Source organism: Anas platyrhynchos, chromosome 1 (genome assembly GCF_047663525.1).
Source record: "Anas platyrhynchos isolate ZD024472 breed Pekin duck chromosome 1, IASCAAS_PekinDuck_T2T, whole genome shotgun sequence".
Taxonomy (NCBI): Eukaryota; Metazoa; Chordata; class Aves; order Anseriformes; family Anatidae; genus Anas; species Anas platyrhynchos.
In genome coordinates, this window is record NC_092587.1 from 192643525 (window position 1) to 192663830 (window position 20306).

General features: G+C 41.7%; 1 protein-coding gene across 1 annotated transcript; it reads right to left on the reverse strand.

Annotated features, from left to right (window-relative positions):
- Positions 1-2952: 2952 nt before the first annotated feature.
- BIRC2 (baculoviral IAP repeat containing 2) lies at positions 2953-12886 on the reverse strand. The gene is made up of 10 exons (XM_072032746.1): positions 12746-12886; positions 11365-11488; positions 9458-10433; positions 9245-9344; positions 8007-8085; positions 7234-7282; positions 5952-6194; positions 4473-4727; positions 4297-4338; positions 2953-3434 (listed from the first exon to the last, which is right to left on the reverse strand). The coding sequence occupies exons 3-10, from the start codon at positions 10329-10331 to the stop codon at positions 3241-3243; spliced, it is 1836 nt and encodes a 611-aa protein (XP_071888847.1). The 5' UTR covers positions 10332-10433; positions 11365-11488; positions 12746-12886; the 3' UTR covers positions 2953-3240.
- Between the last annotated feature and the right edge of the window lie 7420 nt (positions 12887-20306).

Here is a 20306-nt window from a genome sequence, read left to right on the forward strand (position 1 = left end):
TTGCACCAAGCATCACGTTTTAATCTTCTGCAGCTCCCTGTTCAAGCACAGGGCTTACATGGTAACACTTCGTGTGAGCATGACCCCTCCAGTTCTGCCAGCTCTCATCTTAATTGGTAGAAAGTACACATGGTTCTACTATTATTACTTTCTGAGTTTGAGCATCAAATTTCAAATCACGCACATTACACCTTATCAACCTTATTCTAATCCTTGCTGCATAACACAAAAGCACCTCTAGAAACTTCAAAAGCAGAAAAGCAAAAAGATGTTAATCAAAGCAGCTTAAAACTGAATGCAATGCTTGAAATATTTACACTTTTAAAATGCAAAATTAAAAGAAGGATACGTATATGTAATACAGCTGGATAAAAGCACAGTTAACGAATCCTATGTACTGCAAGGTATGTACATCAAAGCATTACAGTAGGTAGGGTGCCAGCTACTGTGCAGCATTAAACACAGCACTGCAGAAATTATGGAAGAATGGATGAGGCTGCAAGTCAGTGTCACTAATTTCACAGTAAAAATAGGTAGAGAGACAATTGACTCTTCCCCTCCCTCCTCAACTCCCCGAGACAGCAAAGCAAGGGTACTTCAAAAATCGTTTCCCCAGAAGCCTAAATTCCAAACTCCGCGGGCAGATTTCCCAGGATGGCAGCTGGTTAAGCCAGGAGACCCAGAGGTTTCTTTTAGAGACTTAGATGGGACACTTGATGCTTTCATTAAATTACAGTGCAGATGTACAACAGCAAAGATGTGTACAAATGCCAACCATGTGACATCTCTAACTATGAATGGAAATGTGTCTGCTAGTGACAAGCACCTCCCTGTTTAATGCAGGTCTTGCTCTAAACACCAAGCAACAGTTTCACAGGGTAAGGCACTACAGCCAGCACAACGTGTGTCTCTTGCACAAGTTCTTTCTTAGGTATAGACTTCACTACCTTCATACATAAGGTGCCCCTTTTACAAAAGATAACAGGTACAGATAACAGCCACATATGAAGTGATGAGAACCAGTCACATACACACACTCATCCTAGAACCTGAGGTTCAGCATTTTCATGTCACACTAGAGTGTAAGACACTGAAAAAAAACAATAAACACTCCTTACTGCTGGCAGGTCTGAAGATGGAAAAGCCTGTACTTGGGCACTAACATGACTTAGAGAGACTGGTTTCACGAAGTCTGACAAACTGACAACGCTGCATGCCTTGATGGAGTTATCCCAGCAGTATTCTTCTCCCACTGTTTGATGCTATGTCCTTGAAAAATACCGATGAACTTTCCCCCTGGAGGTATCTACTATGCAAGTCCACGTATCCAGAGCAGAAAAGGGTGAAGAACCAATCATTAAGGAAACCAGAGTCATTGGATTACCAGTTTATAATGCAAGCCCCAAGACTTCAAAGGAGGTTGGAAGATCCTACTGTTTAACTGTGCAAGCAATGTAAACTTTCAAATACAGAAAAGTAGCTTTCACATTTTAATCCTCAGCATAAAAGGTTACACAGCTGCATAGCTACCCATCATTTCATCTCCAAGATCCTGAGATCTGGCCAGGATTTCTACTCTTTGAAAAATCAAGACAGAAGGAAGTACCAGATGCTGTTTCTGTTTCCAAAGAGCACAGAAAAAAAGAAATACCACCACTTCCAACAGGAAAAGAGTTTAGTCACTGCAGCCTGCAGAGAAAAATCCAACGATGGGAACAGAATGAACAAGCACTCATTTACTAAGTAGAAATATTTTAATTCAGCCTTCATATAAACTATTATCAATACACGTTACACAAATATCTCAACACAAAGTTTTAAAAAGTCTCACTGTTCCTGCAACAGTTAGCCTCTTTTCTCCGCCCTGTCCACAAGAAAGCCAAAGCAGAACTGTAATGATTGCTGTTTATTAACAGTAAACTTCAGCTATCTTAACTATTTATTCACATCCCATACTGAGTTCACAAGGCAAGGATGTTGGTGGCCTCTGTGAGATCAGGGACAGTTCTAGCCAGTTCCAGAATGGACTCACTGCTGGCCAAAACTGAGCCAATGAACAACCCTGGTTGCAGCTCTGATGGCATATTAAAGAAGTGGAAAAAAAATGCACGTCAGCAGCTGAGAGACATGCGAGAAAATGAAATGAACAGCCCCACAGACACCAAGGTCAGTGAGGGAGAGGAAGGAGCAACTCTAGGTACCAGAGCAGAGACTGCCCTGCAGCCTGAGCAAAAGGCCATGGCAGAGCAGGCTGTCCTGCAGCCCATGGAAGACCACATCAGAGCTGCCATCCTTCCTACAGCTCTGGGTGGACACTGTGCCACAGCAGGTGGATGCACCACCCTTAAGGAGGCTGCAGCCCATGAAACACCCGCTGAGGAAGGCTCTCACCAGGAACTGTCACCCTAGGGAAGAACATGCACTGGAGCAAGTCTTCCTCCAGGAAATGCAGTACAGACCTGTGCTGGAACAGTTCTTGAAGAACTGGAGCCCATGGGAAGGGCCCATGCTGGAGCAGGTGAGAAGCTTAAGTAAGCAGGAGCAGCAGAGACTAGTGTTACAAACCGACTGCAACCCCCAGTCCCACTAAGGACAGGAAAGAGGTAGAAGAGTTAAAAGTAACGCTGAACCTGGGAAGACGAGGCAGGTAGTTTTTTCACTTTTGAGTCCTCACTATCCTACTCTTATTAATCGGCAATAAATTAATTTAGCCTTGCTCCCTGTCAAGTCTGTTTCGCCCATGCTCAAACATCACTGTCAATGTCCCTGGCTTTATCTTGATTTAACAGGCTTTTCCATAGTCCCTTGCCTCACTTTGCTGAGGGTAAGTGAAAGTGCAGCCTGTTGGGCACCTGGCAAGCAGCCAAGGTTAGCTCACCACACATCCAGATGAAAAAAAAACATGACAAGAGCTATGCCAAGCTCCATTTTAGGAACTTGACAAGAAAGGTCTTTTTCTTTTTTTTTTTTTTTTATTCAAACAGATAAGGGCATACTAATCAAGTTGCTTTCCCTAGAAAGGAAAGCTACAGAAACATCACCTTAGTACTGAGTTAGTTTTATAAATAGAAATTGTCTTTGGCAAGGAAGACCCAGTATATTCATAATGTTGATATACTTCATTACACAACAGTGTTAGGTAGCTGATTAATCATCTTCTTTAACACAATTTTCCATTCTCAAGACTTTGCTGGCTTAAGCTTCAGTGCCCGGCAGATGACTTTTTGCAAGTTTCCTTCCTTATGAAAGAAATGTACGAACTGTGCCCTTTATCGTTCCCCTGCAAATAGGGCATTTTCGGAGGGATGGAGCACATTCTTTGCATACTACTAGGTGACCACATGGAATAAAGACAATGGAAACTTCTTTGTCCATGCAAACTTTACATGTTCTTTCTTCTTGCAGTCTCCTCAGTTGTTCTTCCATGGGTAAACCTGGAAAAAAAGTTAACCTTTTAAGAAGCCTGAATATACATGCATTCTACTTAGAGAGTAGATTGGAAAATAAAGGGTGAAACTGAATGTGACTACGCTCACTAAACATAGATGGCAGTGAGAAAATAAGCACACTTTCCAGAGTTCAGAAACCAGCATGCAAGGAACCAGTCTGTACTTTCCATTTGTAAGGGACAACAAACAGCTCAGGGACTGGAGACCAGCTATAGTTCTTGAGACTTATGTTTATATTTCAGCATATGCTGTACTTTCTGTGTTTGGATATTAGAAGCACAGAGCACAATGACCGGTAGAAGTGAGCTATATTCAGATTTGTATACTTTTCCGCAAGTCTGTTAACATATTAAGTTTCATATGCATCTGAACTACAAGAGTAAGAATTAGAGCTAACTCAAACTCAAGTCTGACAAGTTTATCCATCCAGCTGTTGGCCAAACAAGATCTTAGGACAGCTATAACCCACTTTGGAAAAGTAAAAATCATGGTACCTCCTATAAAACGTTAGCTTGTTATTCACTGCTTGATCCCTACCAAATGCCTTCATGAGAACTTGTACCAGGACCAAGCCCAGTATGTGCCTGAATGTTTGGAGCTCCAAAAAACCCAACCTCCTAGTGCAAAGGGACCTGTGTAAGGCACAGTGTATGGCTCAAGGCAAACAGACTTACATACAAGCCTGCACATGCACTTAAGATGTGCTTATCTCAAAATTACCAATATAAATCAGGGAGAGGGTGAAGCACAAGAAAATCCATTTCTTAACTAAAGTTAACCTCTTTTTAGGATGTTAGCCAATTGTCCCAAAATACCCTTTAAAGTAAGAAAGTAGAGTTTAAGATACCTGATACATCTTCTGTAGGAACATACTTCATGCTCTTCTCCACTAAAATAAAAGAAAAACAACCAAGTCATTTCACTAATCTACATTCCAACAGCATCTGACTTTTATCTTTAGATTGCAAAGACAGCACAAATTAGTCTTCGATAAACTTATAACCTTAAAGAAAAGTGACATACCAAATAAATCTTTGTAGAGTACAGGGTCACAATCTCGTAGACAGTTTCTGAATATGCTGGCTGCTGCATTTCCTTTCACTAAAACTGTGTCTATCAGTTCCCTTGCTTGCAATGCTGTCTGAGTCTTCTGTTTAATAACGTCATGCTCAAGTTCTGTTATCACTTTAGCTGACAGTAAACTCCCAAGGATTGGAAGTACACATGTTAAACGCTGGAATAAAGCCATTCGGTTCTTCCGGATTAAGGTCAAATCATCTGGAATAGAAAGGGGATTGGGTGTTTGTTAGAAACAGTACTCCAAGCTGCATTTTTGCTTAGTAACTGACACATTCTATAAACTCTACTTGAAATGTTCACTTACTAAAGAGCATTAAAAAGACCTCAAGAAGTTTTAGCAGTACTTACATAAATAACATACTTAAGAAAAATACATACAAGCAGCTCTGGAGCTGAAGCCTTTTCATCAACAAGGCCTCTGGCTCCCATCTCTAGATTAAATAGTTTGAGGGGATATTGTTTAACTTCACACTAGTCATGCTCTGCAGAATTGCAGAGAGAAGAAGTGGAACACCTCTGCATAACACTAATGCTAACCCACTGACAACTGACAGGTTAACTTCAGTCAGTGATGGTCAAAACCATGACCAAGCTGTAGATAGGATCAAGCTTTTCTAAGAGGTGCCCAACAGAATTATGTGCAAGAAAACCAGAAGCACAAAACAACTAGATTCAGGAGGGTTTGTTTTTTTAAATAGTCTATTACAATTTTAAAAATAAAGTCTCTTGAAGCTTTAATGGCTGAATCCATCTCTGTTTTTGTGGCAGAATATATGAGTAGGAAGGAAGCCATTTTAATTCAACTTGTAGTTGAGAAGTTTCATTAGTGCTTCAAAGATTCTAAAAACACGGGGGGGGGAGTGGCGGGATGTCTTCAAAAAAATTTACATAGTCTTGAAACAACAGGGAACATAAAAGGTACATCAAATAAACACCATTCAATATCTGACCTGCATGGTTGTTTCAGACAGAAAAGCTGACCTTTGACAATCTTACAGAACCTATATTTGTAAAAGTTAGCCAGCTCCTAGAGCAGGAAAGTGTTGGCTCACCAGTTCAAGTACCTTAAAAAGCAGGCAAATTTGGAAGGAAAAGGAAAAAAAGTACGTTAAAGTATTTTGTTTCAATTTATTTAATTAATAGGCACACAAAGTTATTAAAAAAGTATGTCTTTGTTCCTGTGGAAAGAATAAGGTGATTCTAAACTCTTGGAACCTATATGAACCATCTTCCTGAAAAGGAAAGAAATAATCACGAGACTGCTAGCAATACAGATTGCCAAATAATGCTCTTAAAGAAGTTGATTGTAAGAGCAAGTAAATTAAATCACTTTGTGAATAAAAATAATTATAAAAATCAGGCCAGAAAGCAGAACAATACAAACCACTTCTGCTTTCATTTTTATTCATTCCTTATGCATACCTGATGCTACTTCTTCAAACTGTCTCTCTTTCTCTTCTTCCCTCTTCTCATCTTCAGCAGTGAGCAAATCAGACACAAGATCATTAACAGTCTTGTAGTTCTCTTCAGTGGCCAAGATTTTACTTTGCACTGTTTGCTTTATTAGCCGTCTGCTGAATCCCATCTCCAAGGCAGCTTTAACTACAGGTGTGTTCATCATGATTGCATCTTCTGAACGATTCTCTCCAGGTTCAAAATGAATGACTAATCAAAGAAGAAAATCACTGCGTATAAGGTAAAGAACAGAATACACACACAACCTACAAGATAACACATCAACATTACCTACACACAATACCTAACATTAGAAAGTTAGTAATTTCAATGACTAAACAGACTTCTTTTTAGTTATTGTTTTCCATTTTTAAAACTATTTACTTGCATTCAGTTGGACTAAATCCACGATAAACTTTCATCCATGTCAGGCTTTCACAAAAAAAATAGAAAAGTCTACGATACTCCAGAGAAATACAGAAGCTCCTATTGTGTCTTCAGGTTGTAGTTCCCCCCTCCCCCCAACACACTATTAGTCATGTCTAACTTTAGCCTTAAAAAGCATCTTGACTTAGGAACTCAAAATTCAGGGCTTCTAGTGCAAGCAATTGCACTAGAATCAATCCATCCATCTTACTCAGCACCAGGCACATGGGACTGACTCATCATCCTCAACCAGCAGGGACTACGATAGTATCTCCTACTCACCCTCTGGGAGGAGTTTATTGCCACCATAACTGGAGCTCCACACACAATGGAACTCAAGGACTTAACTTTAACAGCTTGTCCTAACCTTTCTCCAAACGCTGCCACTCAGCTCACTATTCACTTAGCTCCATGCCTAGAAATTGAGTTGCATTAACTGCATGACGCCTTTAGCAACTACTCCACCAAGGTCAATACCACAGATAAATTTAGCAAACTCCAGCTTGACTTGTTTCTGTTTAACCCAACAACGAAACAAAAAAAATAAAGGAAGTGCCAAGCATTCAAAACTAAAATCTAAGCCGGATATGGCAGTATGTAAATAAGGAAAATGAAAGCTGATATGTCTCAAAGGAGCTTCCTTTGAGACATATCCGTCTCACATTGTCTGTCCTTTAATGTTACATAGACAGTTATAGTATTGCTGTTCCCAAGAAAGCCTAAGATTCACTATAAAAATTAGTTTTGGAGAGCTTATCATTAAGTCTGCAAAGTGCTGAGGGTCTTCAGAAACATGCTTTTCATGTTATATTAATATACATACTTGGGGGATCGATGTTTTCATCTACAGGTGTATCAGAAGTTGACAAGAGCTGTAAAACACAATGGAACTGCATTATCATGTAAGAATTGCTTTTCCTTCTACATACCATTCTAGCAACTTCTTGTCTCAAGAAGTTGGGCTGGGCTTTTTATCTGAAAGATATCAGTTAAGTATTTTTACGTATGGTTACACAAGTCTCAATTTCTTCAACTACATAACCAATATAAAAGTTAGTGCTGACTACTTCTATTAAGAATTTCAGCTTATTCTTGTCATATCTTGTATGGATAGTAACGATTCAGCTATGAGGAGCTGCACAGACAATTAAGAACTCCATGTGACTTGTTTCTGAAATACCAATTGCTGATCTGCACTGTTCACCAAAACTTACCTAACTATAACTTCCTTCTCCTGACACAGAGGCTCAAAGGATCTCATTGCTTCATAATGAGGAGCAAAGGTTTGTCTGTAAATGACCGGGTGTTGTAACCCCTGAATTACTACTATAATATTATACCACCTACTTAATAATTTCTCATGAAACTCCTTCCATGAGTAACCCTGTACAGGGTAAGTTCCAGTATTTCAGTTCCATTAGCCATGGTTCAGCACTGATTTATTTTTTTGTGCCCATGAAGAACATTTACCACATGAGAAACTTAGCAGAAACATATAGAGAAATAAGGCAGAAGGATATATGGAACTCCCAAAAAGAACACAGCATTCTTCAACAAGGAAAAAAACAAAAGTTACAAAACAGTAAGGTGTTTTACCTGTTCAAGCAGATGGGGAAACCTGGCCTGAATCTGACTTACAAACTCTCCTCCTTTTACGCGAAGCAGATACTCACACCTGAAAGATTGGCAAATATGTATTCAATTATACTTTCTATTTCCCAATAAGAATTAAAACAAAGAAGAATGAGACCATCTACAATAGCACAAAATAATTTAAATGCAGGTTTCAAGCTCAGTGAAGGAAGAGAAGAGTTCTCTTAACTGTAAGCTTGATGTAGCCTAGTACCTGGTGACACTTCAATAAAGCTTTTCCATGATGTTGAGCAGTCAGTAATCTTACCTATATAAATGCAACAGCTTTACGTTCCACCACCACTTTTAATCAAAATGACACATCATAAAAAATACCATGTTGGCTTCATTGCAGAGTGCAGTGATAAAGTTTCTAACTCACCTTCTTATTGTTCTCTCTCTTACTCAAATCATTTAAAAAAATATCAAAATTCAACACCACTACCAAAGCCAGATCTGCTTCATGAATGTAGAGTTTTATCTCTTTTTAAGTACATTTATTGACCGGGCATAACAGAGGGAAACAAAGTAGTCATTTAACTGTACAAGCATCTGGTATCCAACAGGATCTGGTAAATTGCCTTTGAAAGTGCAGCTATTTCTGTCATTGATGAACACGGAGATTTCCACAGGCTCAGAGAGCAGTCAGGTATGCAACTGCCATTTATAGGGAATGTATACACAAGTTATTTCTGTCACTTTTCCAATTGAGACACGTTAACAGTCACTGAAACCTTCTTCACAATCCTTCCTACACCTATGAGACTAAACCACACCTGCTGAAAGGCTCAATCAAGAGCATTCAATGTGTGCACAGAACTAGACTGAAGTTCTAAGTTCTTTCTGCCTCAGTTCTCAGAAGCTTTTTTTCTCCTCCACCTGTTTTCTGAGTGCTTCCCTTATCTACTTATGCTCGCTAAGAATGCAGCATCACTTGCTAACAGTGATTTACGGATGCACACAGCTTTTAGTTATGAAGTGGAAAGTCTTAAGTATCATGATTAATGAAGAAGCATTTTAAGACACCTTTAGCACTTCAGAGGTTTTAAAATGAGGAACATGAAATTCATCCAAGTGATAGAATGAATTTGTACACTATATGGTGAAATTAAAAACGTTCAGTGCAGCATATAGCTGCCAAAATTAAAAGTACTTAAGCAGTAAGGATGTGAACAAATTATGATAAAGAGTTTGCAAGTTACCTTGGAAACCATTTTGCATGCTCAATCCACGGATCATCTCCAGATTCCCAGCACCTCAACCCACCATCACAGCAAAAACACTTGACATCATCATTGCGACCTTTAAAAAAAAATAAGGTGCAATATCTAGCAAACATTTACACAGGTTACTTTAAAACAAATGTTGGAACAACAGTATGAATAAAATCAGAGATACTAGGTCTTATTACTTACCTACATAGTAAAAGCCAGCATCTGCAAGCTGCTCAGGTTGAACTGTAATCCTGGTTGGCCAATTTATGAATGTTTTAACGCGTGCTTCATGGGTCTGCATGCTCACATTTGAAACATTGAAACTTGTTTGGTCTCGGGTGAGATTTTCCACAAAAAGGCAGTTAGGAAAGTGTCTCCGATGCTCTGACAAGGCATTATCTTTTGGTTCCCAGTTACTCAACTGACCACCACAGGAGAAACAAGCAACTTTGTCTCCTGTCCCTAGGTAATAAAGGCCAGCCTTCACCAGATCAGTGGGCGAGAGAAACATCAGGGGCCATGCATGAAAAGTGCGCAGTCTGGCTTCTTCAGTACTCATTGAAGGATTGTGAGGCTTAGGTCTTAAGTGTGAGAGGTCTTCAACAGCCCTAGTAGTTACCGGGTCTTGAGGAAAACTGGAAAAAGAGCCACTGAAATAGCCAACTTGTTCGAAGCTTGGAGAAAGCGTCATGGAATGTAGAGATGATGAGAGACCACTTGTGACCAGAGGTGAAAAGGCAGAATGAGAGGACAGCCCGAGGTTGTTCACTGAAATCATGTCCCGAACAAAACTGCAGCTAGGATACAGCCGTTTGTGCTTTTCCATCGCATTATCTCCTGGTTGCCAGTTGTCCAACACCAAGCCACAACTGAAACATTTAACTTTATCTTGCACACCAGTGTAATAAAACCCAGCCCGGGCAAGGCTCCGTTCTGACACTGGCACATTCACAGGGAAAGTAGAAAATGTTGACATTCTGTAGAGTTCACAGGATACATCATATTTCAGTTCACCACACAGAGCACTCTGCTTCATCATGCTAGCCAAGAAAGGGCTATTTTCCATTATGTTCATAATGGAGTATTGTTGGAAAAATGGGACAAGTCTTCCTCTGGGAGGTAGTTGTGTGTATTAAAGGCAATTCTGAATAACCCCTGCCTGTGTAAAAGTAAGAACCTGAAAATGAAATATTTATGTGCAACTTTCAATACAGGTACGAATAGAATTAGCCACATGATTAACATACTTCAAACATTTGAAGAGTTCTTGTACTTGGGTCTATACAACTGCTCTTGCACAAAAGCTGATCCATCCCATCAACAATTTAAAAAAAGCATGCTTAAAAGGACAAGGACTGTCCCTTGAAAACACGCATCACATGCTTTCCTTGTGCTTTGTATCTGGGAGAGCAGCGTCAATTAGTCAGGCTAGTAGAGGCTGAGTCCAGAGGACAAAACCTCAGATGGGTTTTTCAAAATCCTTTGTCAATAAAGAAACTAAAACTAGGGAGGAGGGGGAGGCTTCAAACAAAATTAAATAGCATGTTACAGTTCAAAATGATGTCAAGTGGTTTATGATCTACTGCACCCTAGACAACTACACACATGCAAAATTTTAGTTTTTAACTCTCATTAGGAAACTGAAAGTAACAGCTTCTTAAGCTCAAAAGAGCCTCTGAACTGACATTACTCGACTGATCTGGTATATCTGCTACTACTGAACTGCCAGAAACACCCTCAACATCTGCATATTGTTGTAGCGATTGTTAATACTTAAGAAGTCACTTCACGTGCATCAAATATTCAGCTATGAGATGCATAAATCCTATGCATTGCCTCTGACAAGAACATACTGTCTTAATGAGCCCCAGGCTTTTCTGTCTGTAACACTGTCAGCACAGGCTGAACATTTCAGTTTTAACCTGGTGCCTTAGTTACGAGTATGCACTTATCGCATTTAACATAAATAAATTGCTTTGTGTCAGGACATTCTAATGCTTTATACTGATAAATTAAGTTTTTGCTGTGTGCCATATTTATAAAACAAACAAACCTCAAAAAAGGAGAAAAAAATAAAGCTTTAGTTTCTTTATTGTGCACAGAACTACCTCCCAGAGTTCAGACTGAAGTCCCTTCTAAGGTGCCTACGTCTCCATATTTGATAATGACTGTTCACAAGAAGAAACTGTAGATGTCTGTAGCTTCAATGAACTCCTTTGGGTGAAACAAAACCTGTAAAGAAGGAAGAGCAGTGTTTCAAAAAATGCAAAGCAATGTGTACATAACATCTACATAGACTACACAAACTGAAGCACTAAAATTGCAGATGAAGCTTTTTTGAGATGTCAGCTAGTTAGTTTCAGGAAATCAACTTCATGTACTGTCACATGGAGTGGATTTTACACAACTTCACTGCTACTGACACACATGCAAAGCTGTTTAATCCACAAGCAGAAGTGTTTGGCAGATGGATGAATCAGGTTGCCTGACCACAAGCTGTATCAGCATAGAGGAAAAGTCTTGTACAGAAGATAGTACACCCATTTAAATTTGCTTAAGGCTGCAGAATCTCAAGCAATAAGGATCCAATTTTATTATATTGGCTTATTTTATGGCTATTTAAGTTTCTTATTTAACTAGATCTGACTATATTTAAAAGGGTAACTTCAGCAAAATTTGGAACTTCACCAAAAAATTCAGCCAAGAACAAAGTCCACACATTTTTAAATATATATATTATAATTATATAAACAAATATATATAGTAGTCTGCTCTGCAGTATCAATTCGTAACAAGTTCCTCCAGGAAAGACTCAAAATGGACATATTTGTCACAATGACACAGCCTCAGAAAAGTCCCCAACAGGAAAACTGTGCATTTTTTAGCTCTTACCACGGTCACCCACCCCATTAGTGCTCCCACTCATTTCCTAACCCCCGAGGAAGTGATTAACAAGGGCACAAAGGCCACGTGCAGCTGGGACTGAGGTGTCAAGGTCTGTGCACAGCGCTAGCCCAAAAAGCCTCCCGACTGGGAAAAGCCAAAAAAAGCGAGTTGTATCACAGCACGACGATGTGCCCCGGGAATCGCTGACTGCCCAGGGGCTGTTACCTGATAACACGCCTCTAGCATTACCGTGTGTTATAGCCCTACACAGCCTCGACGCCCACAACCAAAGCTCGTGTGTCCCCCCAGCTACCCCGCAGCGACACCGAGAAGTTAATTAAGCCCAAATAAGCAATATTTAACGAGTCCAACACCACGCAAGGGGGAGGCGAGCTGCCTCAGGCTGCTGCAGGGACACGCAGCAGGGGGTGCAGCCACACGTCCCCGGAGCTCCCTCAGGACCTCTCCTTTCCCCCCTGTCCCCATTCCCCTCCCTGTCCCCGTCCTCCCCGCTCCGTGATGCGTCTCCCCGGCTCCCCGGCTCCCCAGCAGCCCCGCAGCAGGCCGCGTCCCGCACCCCCGAGCCCGCAGCCCCTCACTCACAGCCTCCGCTCCGGCACCCCGCAGCAGGCGGCCGGGCTGCGCGCCCCAGCCTATATGGGGCGCCCGGCCACGGGGCTCAGGGGGAGCGGAGCCCCCTCGGGCACCGCCCCGGCCCGGGGAAGTCCGTCCTCGGCAGCGGTGACGCTGGTAAAGCCCCGGGAGCTGCCGAGCGCATGCGTTGCCCGAAGGGAGAGGGCGGCCGCCACCTCCTCCTCCTCCTCCTCCTCCTCCTCCTCCTCCTCCTCCGTCCCGCCCGCCTGAGATGGCGGCGGGGGGCTCCCTGCGTGTGGCGGTGTCGGGGGCGAGGCGCGGTGCTGCGGGTCCTCAGCGCCCCTCGGGGCTCCTCTCAGCCCCCCTGGAGCGGGGCTCGGTCCCCGCAGGGGTGAGCGGGGACGCTCGGTACTTTCCTAGCGGGCGGGGAAAGCCCCGGGGGCGGCGTGCTTCCCGCTCCGCCCCGGGGCTTTCCAGGCTCCTTCCTGCGCCATGCGGGACCCGGCGACAGGCGGGCGGGGGGCGAGGGGACGGGACCCCGAGGGACTGACTGAACCCGAGTTTGGGGAATGGTCCCAGGGGTTAAACCTCGGGGGCAGAAAGTCTCAGGGGAAGGCAGTGAAAGTCGCGGGGGGGAGAGGCACAGACGACACGTTTCCATCGGAGGGGTTTAAGGCGGTATCTGCACGTAAAAAGTCTGAAAAAGTTCCACGGGAGGTACCAAAAGACTGACCGGCGCTCCAAATCTCCCGGCGGAATTACGAGATGACGCTTCCTATAAAGGAACGGCGGACAGGAGGTGAAAAAGCCCCGCTTGGTGCATTTGTGATGACTGCGATAGCGGGGTGTTTGCACAACTGAGAACTGAAGGGTAGAAATAAAGGAAGCATGACCGAAGAGCACGTTATGACACCGATGGGTATTTTTTTGTAACTGTGTTCCCGTAAGGTGAATTTGCAAAAGACTCATTCATATCTTTTCTAAAATGGGTTCAAATTTCCTGTCATAGGCGATGACGCTAATCAATAATAATACCGAGTCAAATTTCAGACATCTGAGTGCAGAAAGGCAGTAGTGGAACACCATTTAACTTCCCTTAAGTCTCGACATAGAAATGTTTCAGCACTTGCTAAAAAAGAAAAACAGCCAAAGTTTAAATTATCAGATTGCTGACGTCATTTTAAGGAAGCTTCTGTCATTGAGAAGACAACAGTAGGGCTTCAAAAATGCACTCAGCTCTCCAGACACTGTACCTGAAGATGGATAGGTTTCCAGTTGGGATGGATGGGTTTCAAGTTTGTTGTACACAGGCAACTCAGTATCACGTAAGCACCTGAGCTCTGTGTATGTGTGTTTGCATGGCTTTAAGTGCAGCTGCTAAAACATTTGCTTTCGTGGACCAAGCTGGTGATGTTCTCAGCTTGGGACTTCAAGCAGGAGCTCCCAAATAAAGTTACATTGAGTCTATTGCTATAGATTCCAGGTAACCTCTTGGCTTTCAACCACACATTGTCCCAAAGCTCATTAATTCGCTGTTCCACCTTAACTCTCTCAGTCCTGCAGTGCTTCCCTGCTTTGTGCCACTCCATGAAATCAGGAGATAACTCAGGGTTTCTTAGCACTGAAGTTCCCAAGGAGTGATGTGTTACCAGCAGCATCCCCAGCCCAGCATCAGCATGGGACCAAGGTAACTCCAGACGCAGGGACAGAGAGCGCAGGAGGAGCACTTTGGTCCTATGCAAGCTAAAAGCAGTGCGTGCACAGCACGAGCATTCCTTTCACCGATTGCATCAGAGTTTGAAGATCACAGGCTTGACCTAAGAAACAGTAGGATAAACAAGATGCTCTACTTTGCAGATTCTTTGCTCTGGAGAGGGGGAAGGAAGGCTGTGTTAGGATAAAGCTCTCATCAACCAAAGGGAACTGCTCTCTTAGCAAGTCCCAGGTAATCGTAGAGGTGACAGTGATAATAAAAGTGTGTCTGCCACATTACCAGTGTATGTGAAAATAAACCTAATGACAGTGTTGACTGAAATAGCCAAGATGATATAGCCAGTTTCTGGAGGTGGAACATGGTGAGCCTGCAGCATGAGTGCACGATGAATGCCAGCAATAAGTAGGACAGACAGGCCAGGAAGCAGCTGATGGGACTGCACATCGAGAAATCTTCTCCAGGAGGCCTGATGGATGTCTGTCTGTGCTGGGATCTGTCTCTTGATTCCTTCTCCAGTTTACCATCTTCTACAGCATTAAAACATCTTGCTTTAATGGTGCCTCTGTAACACATGCCTAAACGTCCCTGAAGGGGTGAGGGTTAAAATGCTGTTGTTTGCCTTTCTGTAGCTACTGCTTTGCTCTCCCTTAAATTACAGGGGAAATACTGTTACCTAGTTTCTCACCACCATAAGTGACTGTCAGAGTATCTCCCTAGGATTTCAACTTTACTGATACCCACTCTGGGTATGCTCAGGTATTGACAGTTGTTTTCTCTCAAATGTTTTCCGGAGATACAAACAGCTCAAAGCAGCAAATTTATCATTTCTGTGCTACCAAGGATGAGATACAACATAATCTACAATTTTAGTAATAGTGCTCTGGTCTTTAATTCTAGCCAAGAACATACCCCTATTTGATTTTTGGTTTGAGAGAAAAACACTCAGTTAGGTGAAGAAAAAGTACTCCCTATAGCTTCATTTGTATTGGTCCACTCATATCTATAGCACATCTATAGCTTGTTTGGCTGTTGATTTATAGAAACTAATGAAAGTATCTAAATTCCAAGCTGCTTTTAGGAGTGAGTTAGAAAGCATTTCTCAAAGGCCTTGCAGTGCTTCATCAGGGAGCCACGCAGCCCCAGCAGTGGAGACTCCTGTACCTACTCTTCCACTTGTCTAAACCCACCTATAAAACTCTACTTGTATTAAAAAGGAAGAATTATCACCAGCTAGTGTCCGCACTTTTCAGCTTCCAAATGGTATCAAAAGCTGCTATGGAGCATGTTCTAGCAACTGTGCTGATGCTACTTATTTTGAATCAGTAGCTGCCATTCATAGTACATTGATAGCATTGCCCCCTTTCCAGCAGTAAAGAGGCAGGTTTTGTCTGTTAAACTGATCTGATGGCAATTAGCATGCCAGAAAAAAAGAAGAAAAAAAAAAAAGTGAGCAAATTTTCTTTGGAAGATGTGACTTACCAGCTCTTTCAAAATACTAGAGGAGGATAATGATGAAATACAAAAAGGAAAAAAGAAAAAAAAAAAACACAGATGTTAAGGGCGACTTAGGAGGAGCCAGACTGGGACAGAATATTTACTGTAGATAAAGTAGTAGGACCTATTTGTTTTAGAAATTAAGCCAAACCCTAAGAGCAGAGCAGTTCTGACATCTTGTAGATATGACATCAGACAAACTGTGTTTTGATAATCTGAATGAATGCAAACTGCTTCCCACTTCATTCCAACTAAACACAGCAACAGGGCACCTCTGTCTAGACCATCAATAACTATTACTTTAATTTTGTGACGAGACTTAATTAACTGCATTTGGGCACATAGCAAAATAAAATAAAAGCGAATATCTCACAAAGGACAAATATCATATCTAGACAGTAAGGGTATCATGACTCATTGTAACAACCTCTAATGTTCAAGAAAAAGAAAAAAACCTTCATCTTGGAGCTCACATACTGAAGGTCAGTACATTCACCATCCAGAAAGTTTCCATTAGCTGTGCAGCCACACGGTTCTGTTTTACACATCCTCCTACACAACGGAGCACAAGAACAAATGTTAAAGTTTGCCTAAATCTGTTGTGGGTTTTATTTCATCGCTTTCAGTGCAACGAAGAACTTCTCCCACAAGACATAATTAGTCTCAAGAATATATCAGAACCACACTGAATAAGCTGAAGCTTTTACATCAATAAAAACTTTCATTGTTATTTGCTTGGAGAGTCACAGGAAAATTTGGTAAATTTTGCATTCAGTTCCCTTTTTAGATTTGAGAAGCTGATCACTTTTCCATTTTTTTTCTTTGCTTCTAAGAAGACATTTGTGTTCTGCTGGAGGTTTAATAAACCTTACATTCAGCATGAGAAAAGAGCCTGAAAAATGCCAAAACAGAGATGACTGGGTTAAATAAACCAAGTTTGTGTGGAAAAAAGGACCACATATACATCGAGGAAATCGAAAGGCTGCATTGACTTGTTTAAATTCAGGACTCCTCATTCCTGCTTCCGTCAGAGGTACTGTCTTTCTAAACAGCAGATTGTCTATGTTGACTCAAAGTTACTTCCTGCTGTTGTAATATGAAAATTTCTCTAGGGCTTTTAGTTCCCTTTGCTTGAACTAACTATTGCTATTCACATTCTCGAGCAGTGTCATGGTTTTGGCTGTGTGTGCAGCTTTTGCTTTACCTAATGAACTGTCTGCATCTCAACCCATGCCTTCTCACACTTTTACCTTTCAGATTCTCTCCCCAACCCACCTGAGTAGAGCGAGTGGCTGTGTGGGGCTGAGCTGCCTGCCGGGGCTAAACCACAGCAAAGAGTCAGAAGGAATCTTGTATGCTAATGCTCCTTCTGTTAAAAGAGAGCCTGATGTGGCACACTTTGATTTTGTGAGGCTTACTGTGGAGGTTTACCACTACTCTGAGGCTCAGGAGGATACAAAGGTTTTGTGAATCATGCTACGTATGATGGCATCACACTTTACTGTGGGCCTGGGTCACAGCTGCGACGAAGTGTTCCATTTAAAACAATGACATCAGAAAGCATATTATCCATTCAGAGGTTTCAAATGTCACTTCAGAGTATGGGAAATCAGTAAATCAGTGACTTCCAAAAACCTACACACGAAGAACTTCAGCCTTATGTTTCCACATACAAAATAAAGCCCAAAAGTCCAGAAGCAAAACCAGAGATGTGAGCTATGCGCCTGAGCTCCCAGTGCAGCAGTGGGGAACTGATCTGTGGTCTAAAACAACAAATAAGCAAACAAACAAAAATGCTCTTCACAAACTGAACAAGTCATAAATCATCTCTACCATCTACTAGAACAATGATGGCTCAAATACTTGGAGCAGACATGGGATCTGACAATAGGAGTGGGGCTGCTTATGTTAATCCTGCTGACAAATGGTAGTAAAACTGCAGCCTGAGAGAAGCTGGGCTTTTCCTTTTAGCATTCTGTGGTGTTCCTTAAGAATATATTGAGAAATAAGAAGAATCACAGTGTTACTGTAAACCCTTTGTATTTTTAGCACTTTATTAACTGCAGTGGGAAGACACTGACTTACAGAAACATGGGAGCAAAGAAATAAGGAGATGAAGCCTACTGAAAATAAAATCTCTTAAACTTTAAATCTGTAATATTTTCATGATATTTTTATGTAATATTTTCAAGGATATTACAAGGAAAAGCATAATGAGGAGAGGAAAAAGAGTGATGAACCTTTGGCAAGAGGTTAAGGTATTTTTTCAGTTGTAACTACAAATTGAATATTAACTTGCACACTGATACCCACTGGGTATGTATGGGAGGAGGGGTTAAAGCCAGTAGTTGCTCAGTGAGTGAGTATAAATTACTGTTTAGTGAAAAGGTTAGAAAACTGGCTTGGAGGGGCTGGAGTTTGCTATCAAATTTCCACAGATCTGGTACTAAATCAAACTACTGAAAAATTATTGGAGTGAAGTGGGCAGACAGATAAATCTCATCTAAAAAAAAAAAAAAAAAAAAAAAAAAGATTGCATAAACCAGATGTTAAAATCAGGCTGAACAGCACACAATAGTTGTCATGCTGAATAGTCACTTTTTTTTTTTTTTTTTCCCCCTTGTGGAGCAGGAAGGAGAATTGCTCCTCTGCTGGTGTGCTCATTCAGAAGGACCACCGCAGACTCAGAAAACAAAGAGCACACTGACAGGGCTGAAGTTAGAAACCAACAGTGGCTGCACTGACCTGAAGTCCATCTATCCCAGTACCAGCTGGTACCAGATATCCCAGATAGCAGATAATCCGTTTATGCAATAAATCCTGTCTTGACCTCTAATACCATAATCTGGGGCTGCTATCCAAAGTTTGGTGTTGTTACTCGTGATATAATAATTTGAGTGACCAAAAGGTCACTCAAGTTATTATATGAACAAAGCTTTGGACAAAAAAAAAAAAGGTCTGTATTGTAGTAGAAACATTCTTGGGCCAGAAATTCAGAGTGGCACCATGAGCAGCTGGCTCAGGGAGCTGGAAGCTGCTGGGTTCATTACCCCACAGTGCTGCAGAGACAGGATACAGCAGCCTTGGAGGAGCAAAGGGTTTTTGTTATTGTGTTGAGTAATTTTCAGCAGAGAGAGACCATTTTCAGCTGGAATGCCACATTCCTAACACACAGAAGCAATAAAAAATATTTGCACCAAAAAGGAAAGCTGGTAAAATACGCTTGTACAGCATCTGCAATAAGAAGCCCCATCCTCTGCAGCTTTACGTTGCCATTATTTTACAAAATACAAGTGTCATAAATGGTCACGAGATCGACTTTATCCTGCTCTGACAGTGAGGCACATATTTAAAATGACGAGATTCAAGGTCCTGTGCCCTAATCAGACTTTGCTAATCATGGAGATTAAATTACCTTCTAAGGGCTAGCTAGCAGAGAGGAGGTCTGTGCGTCTCAGTATCAAACGTGCCAAAGCCCTACGCACACAGCATTGTTTCCAGCACCACCTGCACACTGAGAAATCCAAATGCAAGGGCCTGAGTAAAGTACCAGCATCTTGGGGTTTGATAGTGGCCCTCTGGCCAGTTACCTTTTATCCCAGCTCGAAGCTCCTCCTAATAAAAGCTCTGAATGAGTATCTGACTGTGAACCTGGTTTGTGCCTGACCTTTGTCAAAGACATGCTGTATGTCTTCAGAATGCTGTCTCCTTCACTTGGACACTCAGTTCTGAACATAAAATAAGCTACCGTGAGAACGTGTCCAAAATTAAGCAGGTTATCTTCCTCTGAGAAAATGTGTAACAGTTTGGCATCTACCAAAGACTGAAGGAGTTTCTCTTTTTAATGTTTTTCTTACTTGGAAACAATGGCAGTATTCATGCCTATTTAGTTCATAAAGTTACTGCTTCTGAATGTGCATTTCCCAAAATGCAGGAGTCACTAATAAAAGAGGCAGAATATTTCAGACCTTAGCAAGTTCAGTATTATGGCAGTGATTTCCCTTCTGCTGGCTCCTCTGGAGTAAATGAAAAATGAATTTATTCTGAAGTCAGACGTTGCATGTACATAGTAAGCTGCTCAATTCTGATCCAGACATGTAGGCCTGTGGGCCGAGTCTTTGTAGATTGAAATCCGTTTATACTGTCAGTGCTATTTTTTTATTTCTGCCCTTTCAAATCTCTTTTCCCCCCCAGTCTGTTTGTTTCAATCCAATGCTAATCTTCTGCAGGCAGAAAACCCCCACGTTTATACAATATCCTGTTTTTCAAACGCTGTGTTATCTCTGCAGTTGCTGCGCACAAGGACTCTTTGACTGACGGGCTGCCAGCTACATCGCTTGCAGGTTGTCAGGCCTCCCGCGT

Coding starts and splice junctions, on each gene's coding strand:
- BIRC2 (XM_072032746.1), bottom strand. CDS start 10,331: ATGAACATAATGGAAAATAGCCCTTTCTTGGCTAGCATGATGAAGCAG. Junction 9,345..9,457: donor TGCTGGCTTTTACTATGTAG/GTAAGTAATAAG, acceptor TTTTTTTTAAAG/GTCGCAATGATGATGTCAAG. Junction 3,435..4,296: donor TCCTACAGAAGATGTATCAG/GTATCTTAAACT, acceptor CTTTTTTTCCAG/GTTTACCCATGGAAGAACAA.